The 19,351-nt window shown below is 28.2% G+C and overlaps 3 protein-coding genes and 1 long non-coding RNA gene across 11 annotated transcripts; 3 read left to right on the top strand and 1 right to left on the bottom strand.

The window, feature by feature from the left end:
* Window positions 1-51: 51 nt before the first annotated feature.
* LOC122575022 lies at window positions 52-2,978 on the bottom strand. The gene is made up of 5 exons (XR_006319285.1): window positions 2,874-2,978; window positions 1,585-1,797; window positions 1,398-1,514; window positions 1,213-1,330; window positions 52-1,033 (listed from the first exon to the last, which is right to left on the bottom strand). It is a non-coding gene; the product is annotated as an uncharacterized LOC122575022 (long non-coding RNA).
* Window positions 1,512-5,893, top strand: LOC122575020 (LIRP-like). 5 transcript variants are annotated; one of them, XM_043743338.1, is made up of 3 exons: window positions 1,512-1,643; window positions 5,136-5,454; window positions 5,644-5,893. In XM_043743338.1, exons 1-3 carry the CDS (start codon window positions 1,590-1,592, stop codon window positions 5,814-5,816), a joined length of 546 nt encoding a protein of 181 aa, XP_043599273.1. In that variant the 5' UTR covers window positions 1,512-1,589; the 3' UTR covers window positions 5,817-5,893. The 5 variants fall into 5 exon arrangements, with proteins under 5 accessions (XP_043599273.1, XP_043599277.1, XP_043599274.1 ...); XM_043743342.1 differs by lacking the exon at window positions 1,512-1,643 and adding an exon at window positions 2,845-2,971; XM_043743339.1 differs by lacking the exon at window positions 1,512-1,643 and adding an exon at window positions 3,120-3,228 and having other exon boundaries at window positions 3,498-5,454.
* A 149-nt stretch (window positions 5,894-6,042) lies between these two features.
* LOC122575011 lies at window positions 6,043-9,290 on the top strand. Of its 3 annotated transcripts, none has more exons than XM_043743314.1 (5): window positions 6,043-6,394; window positions 6,671-6,683; window positions 6,789-6,959; window positions 7,034-7,955; window positions 8,031-9,290. In XM_043743314.1, the coding sequence occupies exons 3-5, from the start codon at window positions 6,840-6,842 to the stop codon at window positions 9,101-9,103; spliced, it is 2,115 nt and encodes a 704-aa protein (XP_043599249.1). In that variant the 5' UTR covers window positions 6,043-6,394; window positions 6,671-6,683; window positions 6,789-6,839; the 3' UTR covers window positions 9,104-9,290. The 3 variants fall into 3 exon arrangements, with proteins under 3 accessions (XP_043599249.1, XP_043599247.1, XP_043599246.1); XM_043743312.1 differs by having other exon boundaries at window positions 6,043-6,499; XM_043743311.1 differs by lacking the exon at window positions 6,671-6,683 and having other exon boundaries at window positions 6,043-6,499; window positions 8,031-9,289.
* A 979-nt stretch (window positions 9,291-10,269) lies between these two features.
* On the top strand, window positions 10,270-19,349 carry LOC122575006 (transcriptional regulator ATRX homolog). Of its 2 annotated transcripts, none has more exons than XM_043743306.1 (20): window positions 10,270-10,786; window positions 10,856-10,983; window positions 11,156-11,298; window positions 11,406-13,389; window positions 13,486-13,793; window positions 13,898-14,016; window positions 14,082-14,227; window positions 14,304-14,534; window positions 15,276-15,495; window positions 15,577-15,986; window positions 16,160-16,371; window positions 16,457-16,751; window positions 16,810-17,090; window positions 17,154-17,307; window positions 17,385-17,732; window positions 17,811-18,108; window positions 18,184-18,381; window positions 18,464-18,580; window positions 18,674-18,814; window positions 18,889-19,349. In XM_043743306.1, the coding sequence occupies exons 2-20, from the start codon at window positions 10,970-10,972 to the stop codon at window positions 18,934-18,936; spliced, it is 5,667 nt and encodes a 1,888-aa protein (XP_043599241.1). In that variant the 5' UTR covers window positions 10,270-10,786; window positions 10,856-10,969; the 3' UTR covers window positions 18,937-19,349. The 2 variants fall into 2 exon arrangements, with proteins under 2 accessions (XP_043599241.1, XP_043599240.1); XM_043743305.1 differs by having other exon boundaries at window positions 10,271-10,786; window positions 16,073-16,371.
* The last annotated feature ends 2 nt before the right edge of the window (window positions 19,350-19,351 follow it).

Genomic DNA, 19,351 nt, shown 5'->3' with positions numbered 1-19,351 from the left:
TTTTATTATATACATTATTTTTTTATCAACTTCAATTAAAGAAATATTTGAACGTCATCTTTTCTTAGTCCCGTAAAATATATTTCGATACCAATATCTTCTTTTTAAAGATCATTTTATAAATTTTGTTTGATTGTGCTCGAAAGAGAAATGAGAAATCGATATGCAGCGAAATACCATATTATCTCATTTAATGTAACAAAAGATAATGTGTTCAATATTACTAGAGATGTTTCTACAATTTTATAAAGAACTCAGCAACTTTTTTGCTAACATATTTTTTCTGCTTTTCCTTAGTGAAACACGAGCTTCTTCACGAGCCGGTAAGTGCATCCCTTAACGTAACTTTGCATTTTCATATGTATATTGTATTTTTATTAACTTACATTTAAATGAGAAATAAATATAATACACGGAATATATATATTTAGCGCTTAAATAATAAGAAGGTTAATTTCGAAGGTAAATTTTAAAAAGAAACCAAAGAAGAAGATAATTTGAGATCAGTGAGTTTCACGTTCACCTCTTCTCAAGATTTAAAACTAAACTTAGGTCCCTATCACTGGAAGCGAATTTCTTGTCAATAACGTGGATAACGATAGTAGTAATAAGCAGTAGTGATAGATAATAAAGTAATGCGATAATCAGCCAGGAATATAACTACAGCGCTTGGCTAAAAAATGAAAAAAGAAAAAAAGAAACAAGAACAAAGTAGAAATATGTGGCTGCTCGCGCGTTTACCATCTCTGTCACTGACTTGTGTTAGTAGGGACTGAGTTTATATGCATATTGCTGGGATTGCCGATTTTAAACAGAGTAAAATAACTAGTAATCGGTGGATCAAGAGTCGAATACGACCTCCTCTCTTTCCTCTTCTTCTTTCACTTCTTTCTATCCTCAATGTTATATTTCTCTTCTTTCTCTTCTTCCATCTATAGACCTTTTTTCCTTACTCTTGCTTAAAGAAAATCAGAGAGAAAAATAACGTGTTCAAGTGGATGTAGAAAATCTTCGGTGTATTAAAAAATGTTCTCTGAAAAAGTAGACGCGTCAGGTGTACATAGTAATTGTTCAGTATTTAAACGTGTATTCAAATTTTAAAGATGCAAGAGTATTGTTGAACGGAAACGGTGGTGTTTAATTGTTTCGATGAACCGAATGAAATGAAGACAAATAAACGGAAAAAAAGAACAATGCATTATTACGAATTACCCTTTTGCGTCGATCGTTTCTGTTCGTTTTAAGCGTCGACATCTGGTCAAAGGATATTTGTGTCATCTTTGGTTACGGATTGATTATGGAAGTATGAACATTTTCATGAGAGAAGTACCTAAACGAAGCGATTACAATATTTGTTTTAGTTTAATTTGAAATCGTTGCTGAAAATTCGATCTTACCAGAGTGACTGGAAGATGTCGATTAATTAATATAATCGATTATCCCTTACCGATTACATAATTCAATAGATCGATAAACAATTGTCAGAACCATTAAGACAGTTTCATTTCTACGCTCTGAAAATTTACGACATTACAGAAAAAGACAATTAAGAAAAGGGAAGGAGAATATGAATAAAATACTTACTGTATATGTCAATGTTCAAGATTGTCAAGAAATCTTTTATCCTTAGAGTTAATCGAAAGGTAACTGTCCACAATTATATAAACTAATTCCTTTCATTCATACATATAACGGCATGCAAAATAAAATTGAAATTATCGATTCATGCTTGAGATATTCGATATTAATCGATTCGATATATTCGATACATAGTATTGCCTTGCAAACTGACGATCACTATAAAAAATACTTTCGTTGTTAAATACTTGAATAAGCACTAATTTTCTAGCTCTAATATTAATTCTAGTATTAACCCTTTACAGTCTACGGTATTTTCGAACTTTGGTTCCAATCGATTCACGTTGATTTCGTCAGTTATTATTGTTAAGACAATATTTTGTAGTTTTCTGCTACATCAATATTTTAATAACACAATAATGCAACATATATAATATATGATATTGTCATATACAAAATGTGATGTAGAGTTACACCAATATGCGACGATGAAGGGTTAAATCCTATTCAAATAATTTTGTACATTTACTGGTTTTTTTTTAATTGTGTAACTCTTCTATATAGCGATTTGACGATGTAATATAAACTATAAACTATCGTCTTTCGAATTTCAGTATCTCAGAGTAATTTCAGTATTACTTGGGTTAAGTATCGGATATCACTATCTTATTCTATTTCTCTATTCACTTCACATCGAGACAGAATTAATGTCATAGATCTTCTCTTATTAACTGACCAGATTCTCTAAATAATTGGTCAATTAGCAAGACAATCAATAAAATCTATATGAATCGATATAATCTATATATACCTATTAGTAATGAATATAATCTATACGAAACGGTAATCTATAATATATAGTTTAGATTTAGAATATTGCAATTTAAAAATATGCAAGAGAAACAGATATTTTTAAATTGAAATGTAGCCTTAACTTTACTTCTTATCAGTGTGTTCAGCGACAATATTATCTACATTTGTTTTCATTACGTACATACAACTTAAAATTTTATCGAAATAGAAAAAAAAAGTGAACTCTTATAATGACGAATATTTTTGCATTCAATAATTATCACGCGTATTATTTTTCATTTCGCGCTACTCCTCGAAATGTATGTATTTTGCTTATATGATTACGTGCAAAGAAAAATACATTCTTGCTTATTGAATTTTTATTTATGTTTCATGCTCTTTATCAACCTGCACAATTCAACCGCGAAGAATATATTTAGACTATTCAAAATGCTATCCTTCGACTAATGTAATTGATTGTGAAGAAAAAGAAATCTACCAACCTGTGATACATCGTGATATACATATATAATATTCCTATACATGTATACATATATGTATATATACATGTTTTATTGATCTCTATCTTGTCGATGTATGAGTAAGTAACTCTATTACAATAAAATATATTCCCTTTTATTATAGAGCTTGATCTTTTTATTATTTATTTTTCGATAATATTCAAATTATTATCTTACATCGATTGGAGGTTTAAAAACAATTTTGTTATATAGTTCATTCTTAATCAATTAAAAAGAAGAAAAACCGCAACAATTTGTGAGAATGAATAGAATGTTACACTGTGGGAAATAATAGTTAAATAATATCTATGTTGCTGAAGGAAGTTATATCAGCACGGTACGTTGAATCGTGAATCATTCTCCAGTATGATAATTAATATCTTAAAAACAATCCTCAGTATTTCCTATGACCATTATTTCTACCTAAATTCAATTATTTATCAATTTTTTATAAAATACCGTTAGTATTGTTTATCTTAAAAAATGTTACTGCTATTATTTCAACTTTTCTGTGTATTTATTGAACTAAATTTTTAAAATAGAAAATACGGAAAAGCTGAAGGAATAATTCTTCGATGATATAATATTGCTCGATCTTTTACACAGGTTTCCTTCCTGATTATCTTTTCCAAATATTCGCGCGTGGATGAATAAGGGGAATTCGTGAGATATTTGAAAAGCATTCGATCTAGGATTTTAACACGGAAACATTTACAGTACAAGATTCACATTTGCACGAATGATATCTAAAAATAGGTCGTTACTCGACGACTGGTACGCGACAGCAACAGCATGGGGGCTTCATTATTGATAAGTCCTGATAAAAGTTAATAAAAGCGATTTAAATAGACATACTTGAGAGGATCCACTTATGATACTTGAATTTCGAGTTTACCCAGTACAAGTGTTCGCTTTTAAGTTTAGCTTATTTGGATTTACAAAAATTCAATCGACATTCTTTCTATTAGGAATAGATGTTACAGTTCTTTGACACCTTTAATTTATCAGTAGTTGAATATCATACTAATTATATTATATAGTACTGTATGTTATATTAATAGTACCGTATTATCTCATACTAATGCTGTTATAATGTATAAACTGCAGGTGTTTATGAATTTATAGAGAACTTGAATATATAAATATATATAAAGTAAAACAAAACATATTAGGCGCTATTTCATTAGTTGCATTCATGCAAATATAAATTTGCATAAATATCTGTATTGTAATAATAGAATATGATTAATGATTTTTTTCAATGAGAGTAAGCTACTATAGTATTATTATTGTTAAGTTCTATTTAGTTGCCGACGAGAAGGTAGCGTTAACTGACGTTTAATGCAACTGGCAATAAGCTCCACTTTCGGCTAACCTGCTATGTGCGGGAATACTGGCACGGGAGAGGATTAAAGTTGTTCGAAAGTAAATTTACAATATGTAATGATTTATTCAAATCTTACTTGATTTCGATATTGACAATTAACTGACAGATTGACGGATATAAAATTCTTCGGTTGACAAAATGATGATTCTTCGGTTGACAAGATGATGATTCTTTGGTTGACAAAATGATAACTAACTCTTCGATAGACAAAATGATAACTAACTCTTTGATAGACAAAATGATAACTAACTCTTCGAATAGTAATTATTCGGTTGACGAACGGTAATTAATTAATATTATTCGATATACGAACCGTAATTATTATTCTTCTTATTCGATAAGCGGACGGTAATTATTGTTTTTACTCGATAAACGAACGGTAAATATTCTATTCAATAAACGAACGGTAAATATTCTTACTCGATTAACGAACGGTAAATATTCTCCTTATTGATTTCTCTGAGTCGCTACATTTATCCGTCGGAGATGAAAAAACGTCGGGGTCTTTCTTTTGAAAATGTTTGGGAAGATCCCCAACGTTTGTTCAACTGCCGACTTTGTTTACAATTTAAATTGTCTTAATATCGTTATAGAAACATAATTAGGTAAATATAAAAACATGGTTAGATAAGTTTTCGCAAGATATAGCTTTTAGCGGCTTTAACTGCCTTTCAATTCAAATACTGTAAACATGGTTTGAAATAAACGTTTTAAATTATCTTGATTTGACAATCATTTGAAAGAAGTTATCAATTTTACTTTCGCGCTACGGATCGTGCGGGTCATGGGTCGTGACAATTATTATTGCAGAATCTTACTAAATTAAAAAGTTTGCAAAAATATTTCTTTGCTTCTAGATGTGTGCAAATGGATTATACGCGCTCATGAGTTTAATACTCGTGATAGTGATCCTAATACCGGTAGCGGAACATGCATCAGATACATACAAGCAGCGGAACACACATGGATCAGATGTATTTCAGTATGGTCAAAAGGGACAATCTAGGGATCAGTCTCGAGATCAATCACGAGATCAATCACGAGATCAATCTCGAGATCAATCTCGAGATCAATCTATGACAGAAAGGCACCAATATTGTGGCCGAATTCTGTCAAGTACTTTACAGATAGTATGCGGTAGTGTTTACAATAGCCGATTTAAAAAAAGCAATCAAGGTAAGTAGATCATACATTGTAAAAAGCATATTGCTCCTAAATCATTTGTTGCAAGAAAAAAAATAGGAAAGGGAAGTATGTAAATATAGTTAAAAACGTTGCTACTACTGACCGATATCAAATGGAAGAAAATTGTAGGAATTTCAATATTTTCATTTAAATATTATATATTCTTTCTTTTTCTTTTAGAAATGGAGATGGATGATTATATGGCCTATAGTTACGATCTGCATCCTTATAAGTCTATCAAGAATGCGAAAAAAATGATTAGATTTCGAAGAAGTGGACGGGGAATTCACGAGGAATGTTGTTTAAAATCTTGTACGACCGAGGAGCTGCGCTCCTATTGCGGTGCTCGTTGATGAGAGAATCATTTCTTAAAACATAAGCAAAAGATTGAGGAAATGCTCAAATATAATGTTTTCCCTATTTACTAACATACCATATTTTCGATAGCCATTTTTTATGTTTCAATCAATATAATAATTTAGCAAAAGCAACATGATATTCTGTATAATCTTAGATCTATTTAAAACTGTTAGCTCAAACAATTTATTCAGAAATGATCTACTTATCTTAATTTTATGTGATAATAGAATTTATACAATTATTCTTAATTCTTATTCATTTCATATTGTACTATATGAAATATACAAATACTTTAATATCGAACAATGTTGCTTTAAACAAAGTGAATACCTTATGCGTGATAACGAATAGTGTATATGTGATATATAATACATGCTTGTAATCAATTGTATAAGAGATTGTAATTATTGTATGATCATTTTTAAAAATTAAGAGCTAATAAGTACTTATATATATGTGATGGAAACTTACTAAGAGTTGTTATCAGCTTTAACCGCGTTGATTCAACTGATTCAAATATTTAAAAATTTACTGAAAGATCTGATCTCATTTGTACTTAACCATATATTGTGTAAGACTAAATTCAATGTTAATTATTAAATATGTTTTCATGTACCAATGTGTTGTTATTTAAAAATACACAATCATTAAGAAAAGCGATAATAACAATCAATAGGTTAGTTTTTATAGATTTAATTTTTTAAAAGATATATATATATATATATATACGTATAAATTATTTATAAAATATATGAATACATATTTATAAATTTTAATATATTGTTTTAAATTGTAAATTGAATTATAATGATTTATGTATTTACTTTATATATATCCTTATATTTAGGTTACATATGCATGTAAGTACATACAAAATAATTTAAAAAATAAAGAAACGAAATGTATGCATATAATTGTATAAATGTTAAAAAAGATTCTTCATAACAAATATGAAACTTCTTCAGGTGAAAGATTTTTGGAATCTTCATATTATATGAATAAATATTTAGCAAACGATGGAGATGGAAGAAATTTATAATCTCACTATTTTTCCATTAGTTATGTCTAAATTTTCAGTTCAATGGTCTACAGATAATCATATATCAATTCTTACTGAAAAAGGAATTCACATATTCGTAAGTTTAATCTAATAGTATCAATATTATATGTGGAATTAACATAATATACCTAATGATGTTATCTTTTGCAGGAATTGATACCTTCTCCAATGTCTCCTTGTTCAACTATAAAATTTATTAGATCTTTCATTTATGCACCTTCAACACTTCCAACAGAAAATTTATGTAACAAAATAGAATCTAAAATTTGGGGCATGCAACGTGAAGCAGTTTATTCATTCATAATGGAGGAGAGTTTAACTCCAAAATTATCTAATTTAAAAGAAATGGTCCCAAAAATAATTGACTTAACTTGGTCACCACAGAACTTAATACATCCCAACAAGTGTCTTATTGCAATTTTAACTTCAGCAGGTGCTGTTACAATAGCATATAAAATTTCTAAAGACTGGTATCCTGCATATGATTTATCTTCTATACGCTATAATTTTATAGAGCAAGAAATTAATACAAAACTGAAAGAACCTAAAAATAATTCAACTTTATTTGAAACATTTAAAAATTGTTTAAAAGCATTACAAGCTTCTTGTTTTACTTGGAGCAAGCTTTTTGTAAATTTTGCATATTTTGCTGTTGCATATTTCAATGGAGATATAATTATCTATAAAATTCCAAAAATATCCGACTATAATGAAATATCAAATCCTGAGATTATAGGAACAATAAGATTAAATGAATATATAAAAATAAGTGCTTTAAATTGGGTTACAATTGACATAAAAAAGCATTTAATTATTGTTGGATATATTGATGGACGTATTCATGGACTTAATATTGAAGATCATGATCAGAATATGGAGCTAAAATTTATTGAGAAATATTATGATTATAAAGATCGTATTTCTATTAGCGCTATAAGAATATTTCCTCAAAATGACTTGAACATAAAAATCTTAGTTGCAAAAGGTCCCTTTTTGTTTTTATTCTACATTGAGAAAAATGGTACATTAAAAACTATGGAACATTTGCAATTGGAAGGCTTCACGATCTCGGGTAAATAAAATTGTGTTACTATACAATTTACAGGAAAGCGTACAATGTTAATATAAGTAAATTAATAATTTTTAGGAATGACTTGTATAAGCACAAATTATGCATTAGTCACTACAGAAAATGGCTTAATGTTTTCAGTTAATACGGAAGGAAATCAATTTTTAAAAATGAAGGTAAACAATAAATTATCGCAAAGTCATGTTCGATATTTAGGTTGCGCACATTCTCCAAGCTTTGTAATTTTTATAAACGTAACTAGTCCGAACACTATATACGACCATTTAGTAATGAAGGAACCGACCAAAATACATATGTTCTGCTTAAAACATAAAAACTGGGACCCATCAACTGTTTTAAATGAGAGCAAACATGAGAGATTAGAGCAATTATGGGATTGTTTAGAAGCGATTAGGATGAAAGCAACAAGAGCATTAAATCCGACGATTCTTTTATCAAAAGTACCATCCAATTTAGAATCTTTATCCTTGCATGAATTACGAGTAGTAATGTGGACATCTGTGATGATACAAGTTTGTGAAAAGAAAAAGGTCATTCAGGGAATAGGTAGTATTGCTGGAGAAATATCAGAAGCACAACCCTTAATTTTTGTTCACTCTGCATGCAATTATCTTATGCATCTTGAAAGCAAATCTTCTTTGTCAGAACAGCAAAAGCTTTCCATATGTTTATTAAAAATGTATTTAGAAGCATATTTGGCTGGAGAAGAAGATAAAAAAGTAACACCATTTTCCAAACATATTAAAGACGTTTTAAAAGAAACATGCAAACTCAATTTAAGTAATATTGAAACTTGTAATCTGTGCGGTGAAATTATAAATGAACTTCCTTGGAAAGTTACCAAATGTTCACAAGGCCATATATTACCTAGGTGTGCTATTACTCTCTTGCAAATAACTACCATGCAGTATAAAACATGTCCAATATGCAGTTTAATTTTTCATCCATGCTTGGAAAAAGAGTTTGAAGAAACAAGATGTCTTTTTTGTGATGTTCCTGCACTTGAAGAAAACCGAGTGCTGGATACAAAATGTTATATTCCGAAAGAAAAGAGTTTGTGCAGTTTACAAAGTCATACTCTACAGATGTCAGAAGATCGAGAAATAGATACAGTTGTTGATGAATCTTAAAACATGTAAATATAAAAATATATCTAGTAATAAATGATATAGGCCGTTCAAGATTTAAAATAATATTTCCTGGATCAACAGAAAATTTATTAGGCCTCCATCAGGAAAAATATTAACTTCTTAGGTGATTTATTCTGTAATAAATTACTTAAATTATAAACTATCTGCATGTATATATATATATATATATATATATATATATATATATATATATATGTAAGTGTATATATGTGTACGATTTTATGTATTTATTTATTGTTAAATAATATGTTTTCGATAATGAGTAAATAAAAGTGATATTTTAAAGAATTTTGTTGTGAAACTCTGCAACCCATTTTTCACATGCTTATATGTTGATATCCTATTTATTTGTAATATGTAAGTAACAATATTTTCATATTTGTTATAAAAAATATATGTATAAAAATTAACAATTAACTAATTTATATTTGACATACTTAAATATAGTTTGATGTCCTACTGCCAGGGGGCGGTTTATTCAGTAAGACCATACATATCAATTTCAAGTAATTATTATCAGAGTTATTACATTCCTATACATGTATTTTTTCATTTAAATATTATACTTTTTATTAATTTAAATATAATAATATGTAAAAGTTTGAGATGATTTATAAAAGAATGTCAGGTGAAAAAGGTCTCTCCATGTTGTTTAACCAGTTTGTTATGATTTAAATTTATACATATGTAAATACATGAACCTGTGAAATAGTTAATAAATAAATAAGTTAATATATGCAAATTTTTAACTTTATTTTAATCTTAAAGAATCAGCGTGTAAAAATGACAATAGCGATTGTGCACTCATTTGCAGAAGTCATATTGTCGTAAATGTAATTACTTTCGATGTTATAAAAATAAAACAGTAACAATTTTTCGTTTTTGAGATAAAAACAATTTTACATACCTAGTATACGTATAGTGGAAAAACAGACTTGCAAATTACATCAACTTTTATTTATAAGTGATTGCTTGATATTTTTGTTATAGATTATATGTTAAATATTTGTATGATGACTTTAATTGATTTTAAAATTATTGAATATTTAATTAAAGAGTAATATTGGTTAGAATTTAGAATAGAAGTTATGAAATAGATAGAGAGAAAATATATGAATTAATAAAATAAAAGATCTTGTAATGCGCATTTTTAATATTTTTCTATTATTTTAATTCTATGACTATTTTTTACAGGTACAATTTTGAGAAGGACCAAATAAAAAGTACATGTTATAAATACTTTATCTTCTTTGTTTATTATTGCTATAATATGCAATTAGATAATGTCTCTAAATGTTTAAAGATTAACACCTTCACAGCCCATGCTAAAAGATATACTTCCTCTCCATATATCTAAGAAAGCGATATGCATGCATTTTGCATTAACTGCTTCAAAACAATTGATTAGTTATAATAATTCTTGTTTCCCCAATAATTTTTGTTAGAATATTCATTTGAATTATTCCTTGCATGTAAAACATTTGCAATTTAATTATTTACACAGAAATTCAAACACAAGGTATTCCTAACCTATGGATGGGTCAACGGACTTGTGAGTTGAGAATACACTGATCCATACATGGGACATGGGATTGTGAATTTGTCAAAGTAATTTGATTGGTTAATAAAACCAGGATAGACAAGATAATATGACATAATAGTGTAGGTGATATGACATTAATAAAAATTCTTTTAATTCACAAGTGTTAAAATAGAAATTTATGTTTCCAGAAACATATATAACAAGTTTAATCTGACATTTTGGGTTCTGAAATTGGAAAATAAAAATGTTTTATACTTAATTCAAGGTCCTTTTAGAAATAGAGAACTATTTTGTCAATCACTATGTCTTTGTTCAAGTAAGTATATACAAAGAAAAAAATAAACACTTATATGTTAATTCTGCATAGTTTTAGTAGAAAATTATGTGAAAATAATTATGTAGTATAATTAATATAATTTCTGTTTTCGTGTAACATAGTCAGAATGTAATAATAATATAATAATTTAAAAGCACATATTTGATTTCAGAAGGGACACTAAAAACAGAGTATATATGAAAGAACGGCTTGCAAGAGTGGAAGAAGTAAAAAAATCAATACGGTCATTATGTGACAATGATTCCAGTACTCCTGAAGATGTACGACCTTTCTTTTATAAATTTGGAAATTCACGTAAGATGAATAGAAGAAGTCTATTATAGAAGGAAATTAGAAATGTTTATTACAATAAGTTAAAATAGTAATTCTATTCAGAAAAATTATCTTTAATTAATTCCTAGGTGATAATTCCAGTGAAAGGTCATCTGATAAGGATGGCATTAACAGACCAAAACAAGCAAAAACGTCTAGAAGAGAATCCTCTGAGGAGGAGAGTGAAACTGCTCATCATAAACAAAAGAAAGGCAAGGAACATTTAAAAAATGATGGGCACAAAAAGATTATGAGAAATAAGAAAGTTGATTCTAATAATATAAGAAAAGAAAAGAATAAAATCAGAAATTCAGTTTCTAGTGATTCAGATGATGCAATTTATGAGAAATCTGCTGAAAAGAAGACAAAAAGACATTCATCATTAAAGTCCAAACAAAAAGATTTCAACTTATATAGGGAAGATGCAGACTCTAATTCTGGCAAAGAATTCCCAAAATCAAAAATTTCTCTTAGTGGCTTGAGTGTCCTGAAAAAAGCTGGGAAGGGTCGAGTAATATCCACTGAGTCAAATCCAGAATCCACATCACAGTTAATAAAAAAGACTAGAATCAGTAAAGAACAAAGCTTACAGTTCAAGTCTCATGTTGTGAAAATTTTTAATCAATTTAAGGCGATTTGTTCAGAGTATGAAATACAGATGGAACATGTAAAATGGAAATATTTTAAGAAAGAATTAACATACCAAGAATCAGCGTTTAATGTTATAGAAAAATCAAAAAATGTGATCAACAATCTTAAAATGGAACTTAATGCACAAGAAGAAGAATTAACAAATTTTTATGAAGAATGGAGTAAAAGTCATAAAGTACAAAGCATAGCTCATGAGGACTGTTCTTTAAGTGATAACGAAATAGCAAAAGAGAAAGGGGATGCAGAAGAATCCAATAAATCCGAGAACAGCTCAAATGCAGCAAGCGCAGTTTCTGAATGTGATAATGAAGAAATATTTTCTGATGAAGGAACAAGTAATACGAAAATAAACGTTGATAAAAACAAAACAAACAATACATTAACTAAAATTTCAGAAAAATTAGTAGGTGACAATGAAAAGAGTGATCAAATTATCTCTTCCATCTTAGACAACAAAAAGGAAGATAAAACTTATACAAGAGATGATTTGAAAGTAATTGATGCAAATGAGATGACATCTGAAGAATATCAGATATCTACGAATGAACATGCTATGAACGAATCCATAGATGATATATTTGAAGATACAGACATTAATGATTTGATAGAAGCCAGAGATGAATGTAGGAATGAAAATGGTTTAAAATTAAAGGAACTTGAAAAAGATAATAAAGATAATAGAGATAAAAACTCGTGCCCTACTAAAATTGAAAATGCAAAATCTAAATTAGTTTTTTCTGATGGAATTGTAGAATCAACTGAAGAAAAGAAAAATGACGTTTTAGATGATATTGATGCCGAAGAACAAGCTAAGAGGGCAATGTTAGAATCGGACTCAGAAACACCCACAAATGATGAATCACTGAATGAAAAATTTATTGAAAGTTTCAACACAAATGATAGTTTCGAAGAAAAAGACGTATCGCAATCGAAAAAGATAAAATGCGATAAAAAAGAAGGAAAAGATAAGACACAAAGTAATTCTATTTATGGAAATAATTCATTAGAAAAACTTGATGAACTCGTTAATGAAGAAGTTTGTGCTAAACGTGCACTTCTTGAATCAAATTCAGATGATTCTATGAGTCCTTGTGATAAAAAAGAAAGTTTAAGTAAGAAACATTATTTCAGTGACAGTAGTGAAAATTCAAGTTCTGATAATGATATTAAATTGAAACCACTAATAATAAATACTTCTTCAAAGAAAAATAAAGATGAAGATAAAAATCTTACAAAAGACAAAAAAGCATTGGATTCTAGAGAACCAGCATGTTTACCTAAAATAAATTATGCTGGGTCAGATAAAAAATTAAAAATGTTTTGTAAAGTTGTTGTCGAAAAATTACCAGAAAATGCTCTTAAAAAGTATAAGAATGCGTTAGAAAAATCTCGACAATATTTAGAGAATAAAGAGCTTAGAAGGTACAAAACAAAAAAATTATTTTTCATTACTTGCGATAAAACTTTTATATATTTACTTATATATATATATATATATATATATACTTATTTTTGCAGTCTAATTGATTTGGATAGGTTACAAAACAATCGTAAAAATACTTTTGGCTCAACACGAAGTTTTTTGTCTAGAAAAGCAAAAAAGACTAAAGTAAAGGAAATTGAAGATTCCCTATTGAATCATTTGAAAAACGAAAATGCAGAGAAAGATTCTGATATAACTGAAAATATAGGGGAAGATTCTGATATAAACAATGATATTTCAATCGCAAAAATACAAGCTAATTTCCAAACTAATAGGGAATTAATGTTGGAAGCAGATGCAGTTACTAAGAAAGCTCTTTTATATTCTTCCGACTCAGATATTGGTAGATATTAGACTAGCTTCTTCTAAATTTAATGTTATTTCTTGTTTATTAGCATTACATATTAAATTTATTTATAAAATTAAATTTTATATATCTTATTTCAGGTGAACAAAAAGAATCTACTTCTGAAAACAGTAACAGTGAGGAGAACAAAAGTAAAACCAAATCAAAGGATCTTTCAAAACGATCAACTCAAAAAGCTGAAAAAAAGAGTAGTGATAAGGTAACAATTAAGATGACAATTAATTTGTTTTAGATTAAGATATTGATTAATTCGATTATACTTAGGAAAATGATGACAAATGGAAAAAAAATAAATGGAGGCGAAATAAACTATTAACAATGAAGTTCTCCTCTGACTCAGATTCTGATGTTGCAAGAGAAAAATGGAATAAGAAACAAAAAGGGACAGAAAAGGCAGAAGAAAGTTATATGTGAGTTATTTAACATAGTTAATTAATAAATAAACCATGTAATATATTAAATAAATCATGGTATTTTTTTAAATAGTGGACATTCAGCTATCAAAGTTGTAAAACGCGAAAGAAGAAATCGTAGACAGATTATAGATTCTGATTCAGATCTGCAGGTGATAAATTCTGATACAAAATCAAATAAATCTGCCATGTCAGAAGATAATATGTCTTCAGATAGTGATTCTTCAGTAGGAAAGCCAAAAAAGATGCGTAAACGTAAGACACATAAATCATCTGGTTCTGACTCTTCGATTATAGAGAAAAGGTATTTTTTATAATAGCTACTTTTATATATATACAATACTATGCAAAAGCTTTACACCATCAGTGTTAATGATTTCGTAACAGCAATTAAATACATATGTGTAGAGATTGCTCACAGATTACTATATGAAAATTAATTTTTAAACATTTCTTTCATTGTGTTATTCACTTACAGTTTTTCATGATTTAGAAATGTTTGAAAATTTTTCAATGTTCTAGTCTAGATATTTTTTACAATGTATATGAGATTATATAGAACGGGCCAGGGAGGAAAAGAACATTCAAGAAGAAAAATTTTTGTGGTACCATTCTACTGAAGTAGTATAGTGCTGAATTTATTAAAAAATTATTTTATAAATCCAAAAGAACTACTGCTACTGAGCAAAAGATTATTTATGCTGAGCAAATATTAATTATTTAAGACTATTTTTATATATTTTTAAACTAATTGCTAATTCTACAATTACATATTTTCTTAGAAATAAGAACAAAGATAAAATAATATTCTTAGTATATTCTTACATTCATTCATAAAATAACATTTAAATAAATAGCATTTTCATCTGATAAGTGGTTTAAAATTTTCGCAAGTTATTGTATATTTTTCCATGATTTATTTTAATGCTTTCCTTTTATATGAAGCTATCAATTTCTATAAAAAATCGTATAAAAAAATTTATAGTAATTTTCTATGTTGGTTTTTACATTACTATATATATATATATTCCTTATAAATTTCTAGAACCAAACCAAAGAGAAGACGCATTAAAAATATGTCCAGTAATAGTGATGAAAATAGCGATAAGGACCTTGATATTACGAATTCTCAAGGAACACCTGGAAAAAAAGGTCGTAAAAATATCCGAAAAGTAATGAAAGATAAGCAAGTTACAAGTGATACTAAGCAAGCTGCCAAAGAAGAGGAAGAAAGACTTAAACGTATTGCTGAGAGACAAAAATTGGTACATATTTTTAATTAACTTTTAACTAATTTTCTGTTCCGTAAGAATGAAGAAAAAGCATTTCTTTATTTTGTATTATAGTACAATGAGATGTATGAAGCAAGATTGGCTGGCGAAGAAAAAGTAGATAAGTTGGTATTGGATTTTGATCCTGAAACAAAAGCGGAATTGGTGACTGTCCATGAAAATTTAGTAAAACGTTTAAAACCCCATCAAGCTGAGGGAATAAAATTCATGTGGGACGCATGCTTTGAATCATTGGAAAGAGTAAATTCTTCTAGCGGATCTGGATGTATAATTGCACATTGTATGGGACTAGGTAAAACTCTTCAAGTAATTGCCTTGGGTCATACACTTTTAACACATGAAAAAACTGGTGTTAAAACAATTATGATCGTTTGTCCCTTGAGCACGGTACTTAATTGGGTAAATGAATTTACGAATTGGTTAAAGGATATAGAACATGACATCGAGATTTACGAAATGACTAAGTAAGTTCCATAAATATATTTACAAGTACATTTAAGATAATGATGAACAAATGGTCATATAATATTTGTTGATAAATTTGTTAAAGATTAAGGAAAAATATAGAACGAAAGTTTCAATTGGAAAGCTGGCAAAGAACTGGTGGTGTACTCATTATTGGTTATGAAATGTTTAGGAATCTAAGTGGCACAAATAATAAAATGAGAAAGAATATCAAAGAAGCAGTTTTACAGTATTTAATAAATCCTGGTCCAGACGTCGTAGTTTGCGATGAAGGACATTTACTAAAAAATGAGGATACTGCTCTCAGTAAATCAATGAAACAGATTAAAACATTACGGAGAATTGTACTTACAGGAACACCACTCCAAAATAATTTGATAGAATGTAAAACTTGATCAATATTAAATAAGTATATATATAAATAATTCAGTATTCGTTTGATTAAACATTTATAACTGATATATTACAGATCACTGTATGGTACAGTTTGTAAAGCCAAATCTTTTAGGAACGAAGAAAGAATTTTTAAACAGATTTGGGAATCCAATAACTAATGGTCAATTTGATGATTCTACCGAATATGATGTTACATTAATGAAGAAACGAGCATACGTTTTACATAAGATGTTAAAGGGCTGTGTACAAAGGTTTGATTATTCTGTACTAACACCGTTTTTACCACCAAAACAGGAATATGTAATTTTTGTCAGTCTAACTGAAATGCAAATTAATATGTATCAACATTATTTGGATAATTTTGCAAGGTATGTGAAATGACTTTTTAATGAAATTTCAAAATTTAATATATATCTTCTATTTCAGGCGAATACGCAATGCCAATGGAACTCTTTTCGCAGATTTTCAATCATTACAAAGAATATGGACACATCCCTTGGTTTTGCGAATGAATGCAGAAAAGATAGAAAAGATAAATGAAAAAAAATTCGAAATTAGTGATTCGGAGGGTTCTTTAAAAGACTTTATTGACGATGCCGAAATAGAGACTACGACCAGTATGAGTACTGAAGAAGATGATGATATTGTAACCATTGATACAAATGTTACAAAAAATATAAGAACTAATTCAAAAAATAATAGACCAGGTAAGATTATATTTACGTTAAACTAATATGTTATAAAATATATATATCTTATTTTATATGTAGAAGCTGAAATAATTCCTGAAGAACCTGAAAAGAAGGAAGAGGAATGGTGGTTACAGTTTGTTAAACTCGAACACTTTGAAGATATGAGAGTTTCTTCCAAATTGATACTTCTTTTTGGAATCCTGAAGGAATGTGAACAAATCGGAGACAAAGTGTATGCTTTTTATATTACTTTTAGAAAAGTTTACAATAATTTACATACTATCTTTAAAAATTGCTTAATTATTTTAGCTTGGTATTTTCACAATCGTTGTATTCATTATCTTTAATCGAGCAGTTTCTTGAAAAAATCGATAATACAACACAAAATGGTGAAGATTTGGAATATATAGATGGACATACTGGAAGTTGGTCATTGGGGTTGGACTACTTTCGAATGGATGGTCAAACATCCGCTGAAAATAGAAACGCATGGTGTAGAATATTTAATGAACCATCAAATACAAGAGCAAGATTGTTCCTAATCTCAACCAGAGCAGGTGGACTGGGAATTAATTTAACTGCTGCCAATCGTGTTATTATTTTTGACGCAAGTTGGAATCCTTCTCATGATGTCCAAAGCATATTTCGTGTATACAGGTTCGTGCCTCTGATTCTAATTCATCGTGATCGATAATAATAAGATTTCATAATTACTGAAATATATATAATTTACAGATTTGGTCAAAAGAAACCATGTTACGTTTATCGATTTCTAGCAGCTGGAACGATGGAAGAAAAGATCTATAATCGACAAGTGACGAAACTATCACTTTCTTGTAGAGTCGTCGATGAGCAACAAATAGAACGTCATTATAGCAATCAGAATTTAAATGAATTGTACACATTTGAACGAAACAATGGAGAGAAGCCGACTCTGAATTTGCCTAAAGATAGATTATTAGCAGAAATATTTTTAAAATATAAAAATTTTGTAGAGAACTATCATGAACATGATTCTCTTTTGGAAAATAAAGTAACTTGTAGCTACATAATACAGTAATCTGCTTGTCTCAAAATAAATATTCTTAATAATCTTGTTTAATAATAGGCAGAGGAAGAACTGAATGAGGAAGAAAGAAAGCAAGCTTGGTTAGAATATGAAGAGGAAAAGAAAGGAAAACCACCAATAATGCCATCATATTCAATGGCGTTCCCAAATAATATGATGTTAAATCAATATAAGATTCCGCCACCATTGAGTATTGGCACGGATTATGAAAAACTCCGAATACTTCTTCAAAAGGATGTAAGAATATGATGTTTTTCGTCAATAACTCAAATAGTTTGCTCATATTTATTAGCTTCTTATAATAATTTACATTTTATAGTATCCTAATGCAACACCACAAACCCAACAAATGATGACTGCTAATGTATTAACAAATATGTACAATTACATGGAACAACATTCTTTCTACAATACCGCAAATTCAATAATCGATCAGGTATTTTAATAACTTACAATTTTCCTATTGATAACGTTTGAATATAAAACATGTTTTTTGTATAAAATTTAATTGAGGATTTATGAATACTAGAATACAAACTTAACTTCAGTACCCAATATGGCTCAAACATCTTATTCAGTACCAAATAGAATTAAGAATTTGTCCAATCAACAGAAAGATTATAGGATTACTGATATTAGATCTGGAGATGTTGATGATGATGTTGTAGAGGTAACGTGCATACATTAACAAGGAATTAAAGTTAAATATTTATTAAACGTAAAATTTACTTGATACATTTTCAGGTTATATCAACCACAGTAAATAACAAAAATAAAAATCAAGAGGAATGAACAAAATTATACAATGTAAAGTTTTATATTGTTTTATATAGTGTAAAAATACTTTGATATATTGTCCTAAGCACTTATACTTTCATCTACATTTTTAGTATGTTATATTTGTATTATGGTAGTATCAGTATTGATGAAACAGAATAACATTGTTGCTATAAGTAAAATTATTACTTGAACAATAGCACTTTTTATTTGATAAACTTTTAACTATATATATATATATACAGCAAATATGTGTTTATAAACTGTATATTCATACTAACCATAAAACTTTTATACTGACTTAGATTACTTAAATAGAATATTAATGAATTATTATTAATTTAATGATAAATTTATATTAAACAAATAAGTAAATTTCATATTGCTTGCAATTATGTATAAAAATATGAAGTTTATTTGATTTAAAGTT

The sequence above is a fragment of the Bombus pyrosoma genome, linkage group LG14 (assembly GCF_014825855.1).
Source record: "Bombus pyrosoma isolate SC7728 linkage group LG14, ASM1482585v1, whole genome shotgun sequence".
NCBI lineage: Eukaryota > Metazoa > Arthropoda > Insecta > Hymenoptera > Apidae > Bombus > Bombus pyrosoma.
Note: the sequence above shows the minus strand (reverse complement) of the source record. Positions and strands in the feature narration are given on the sequence as shown.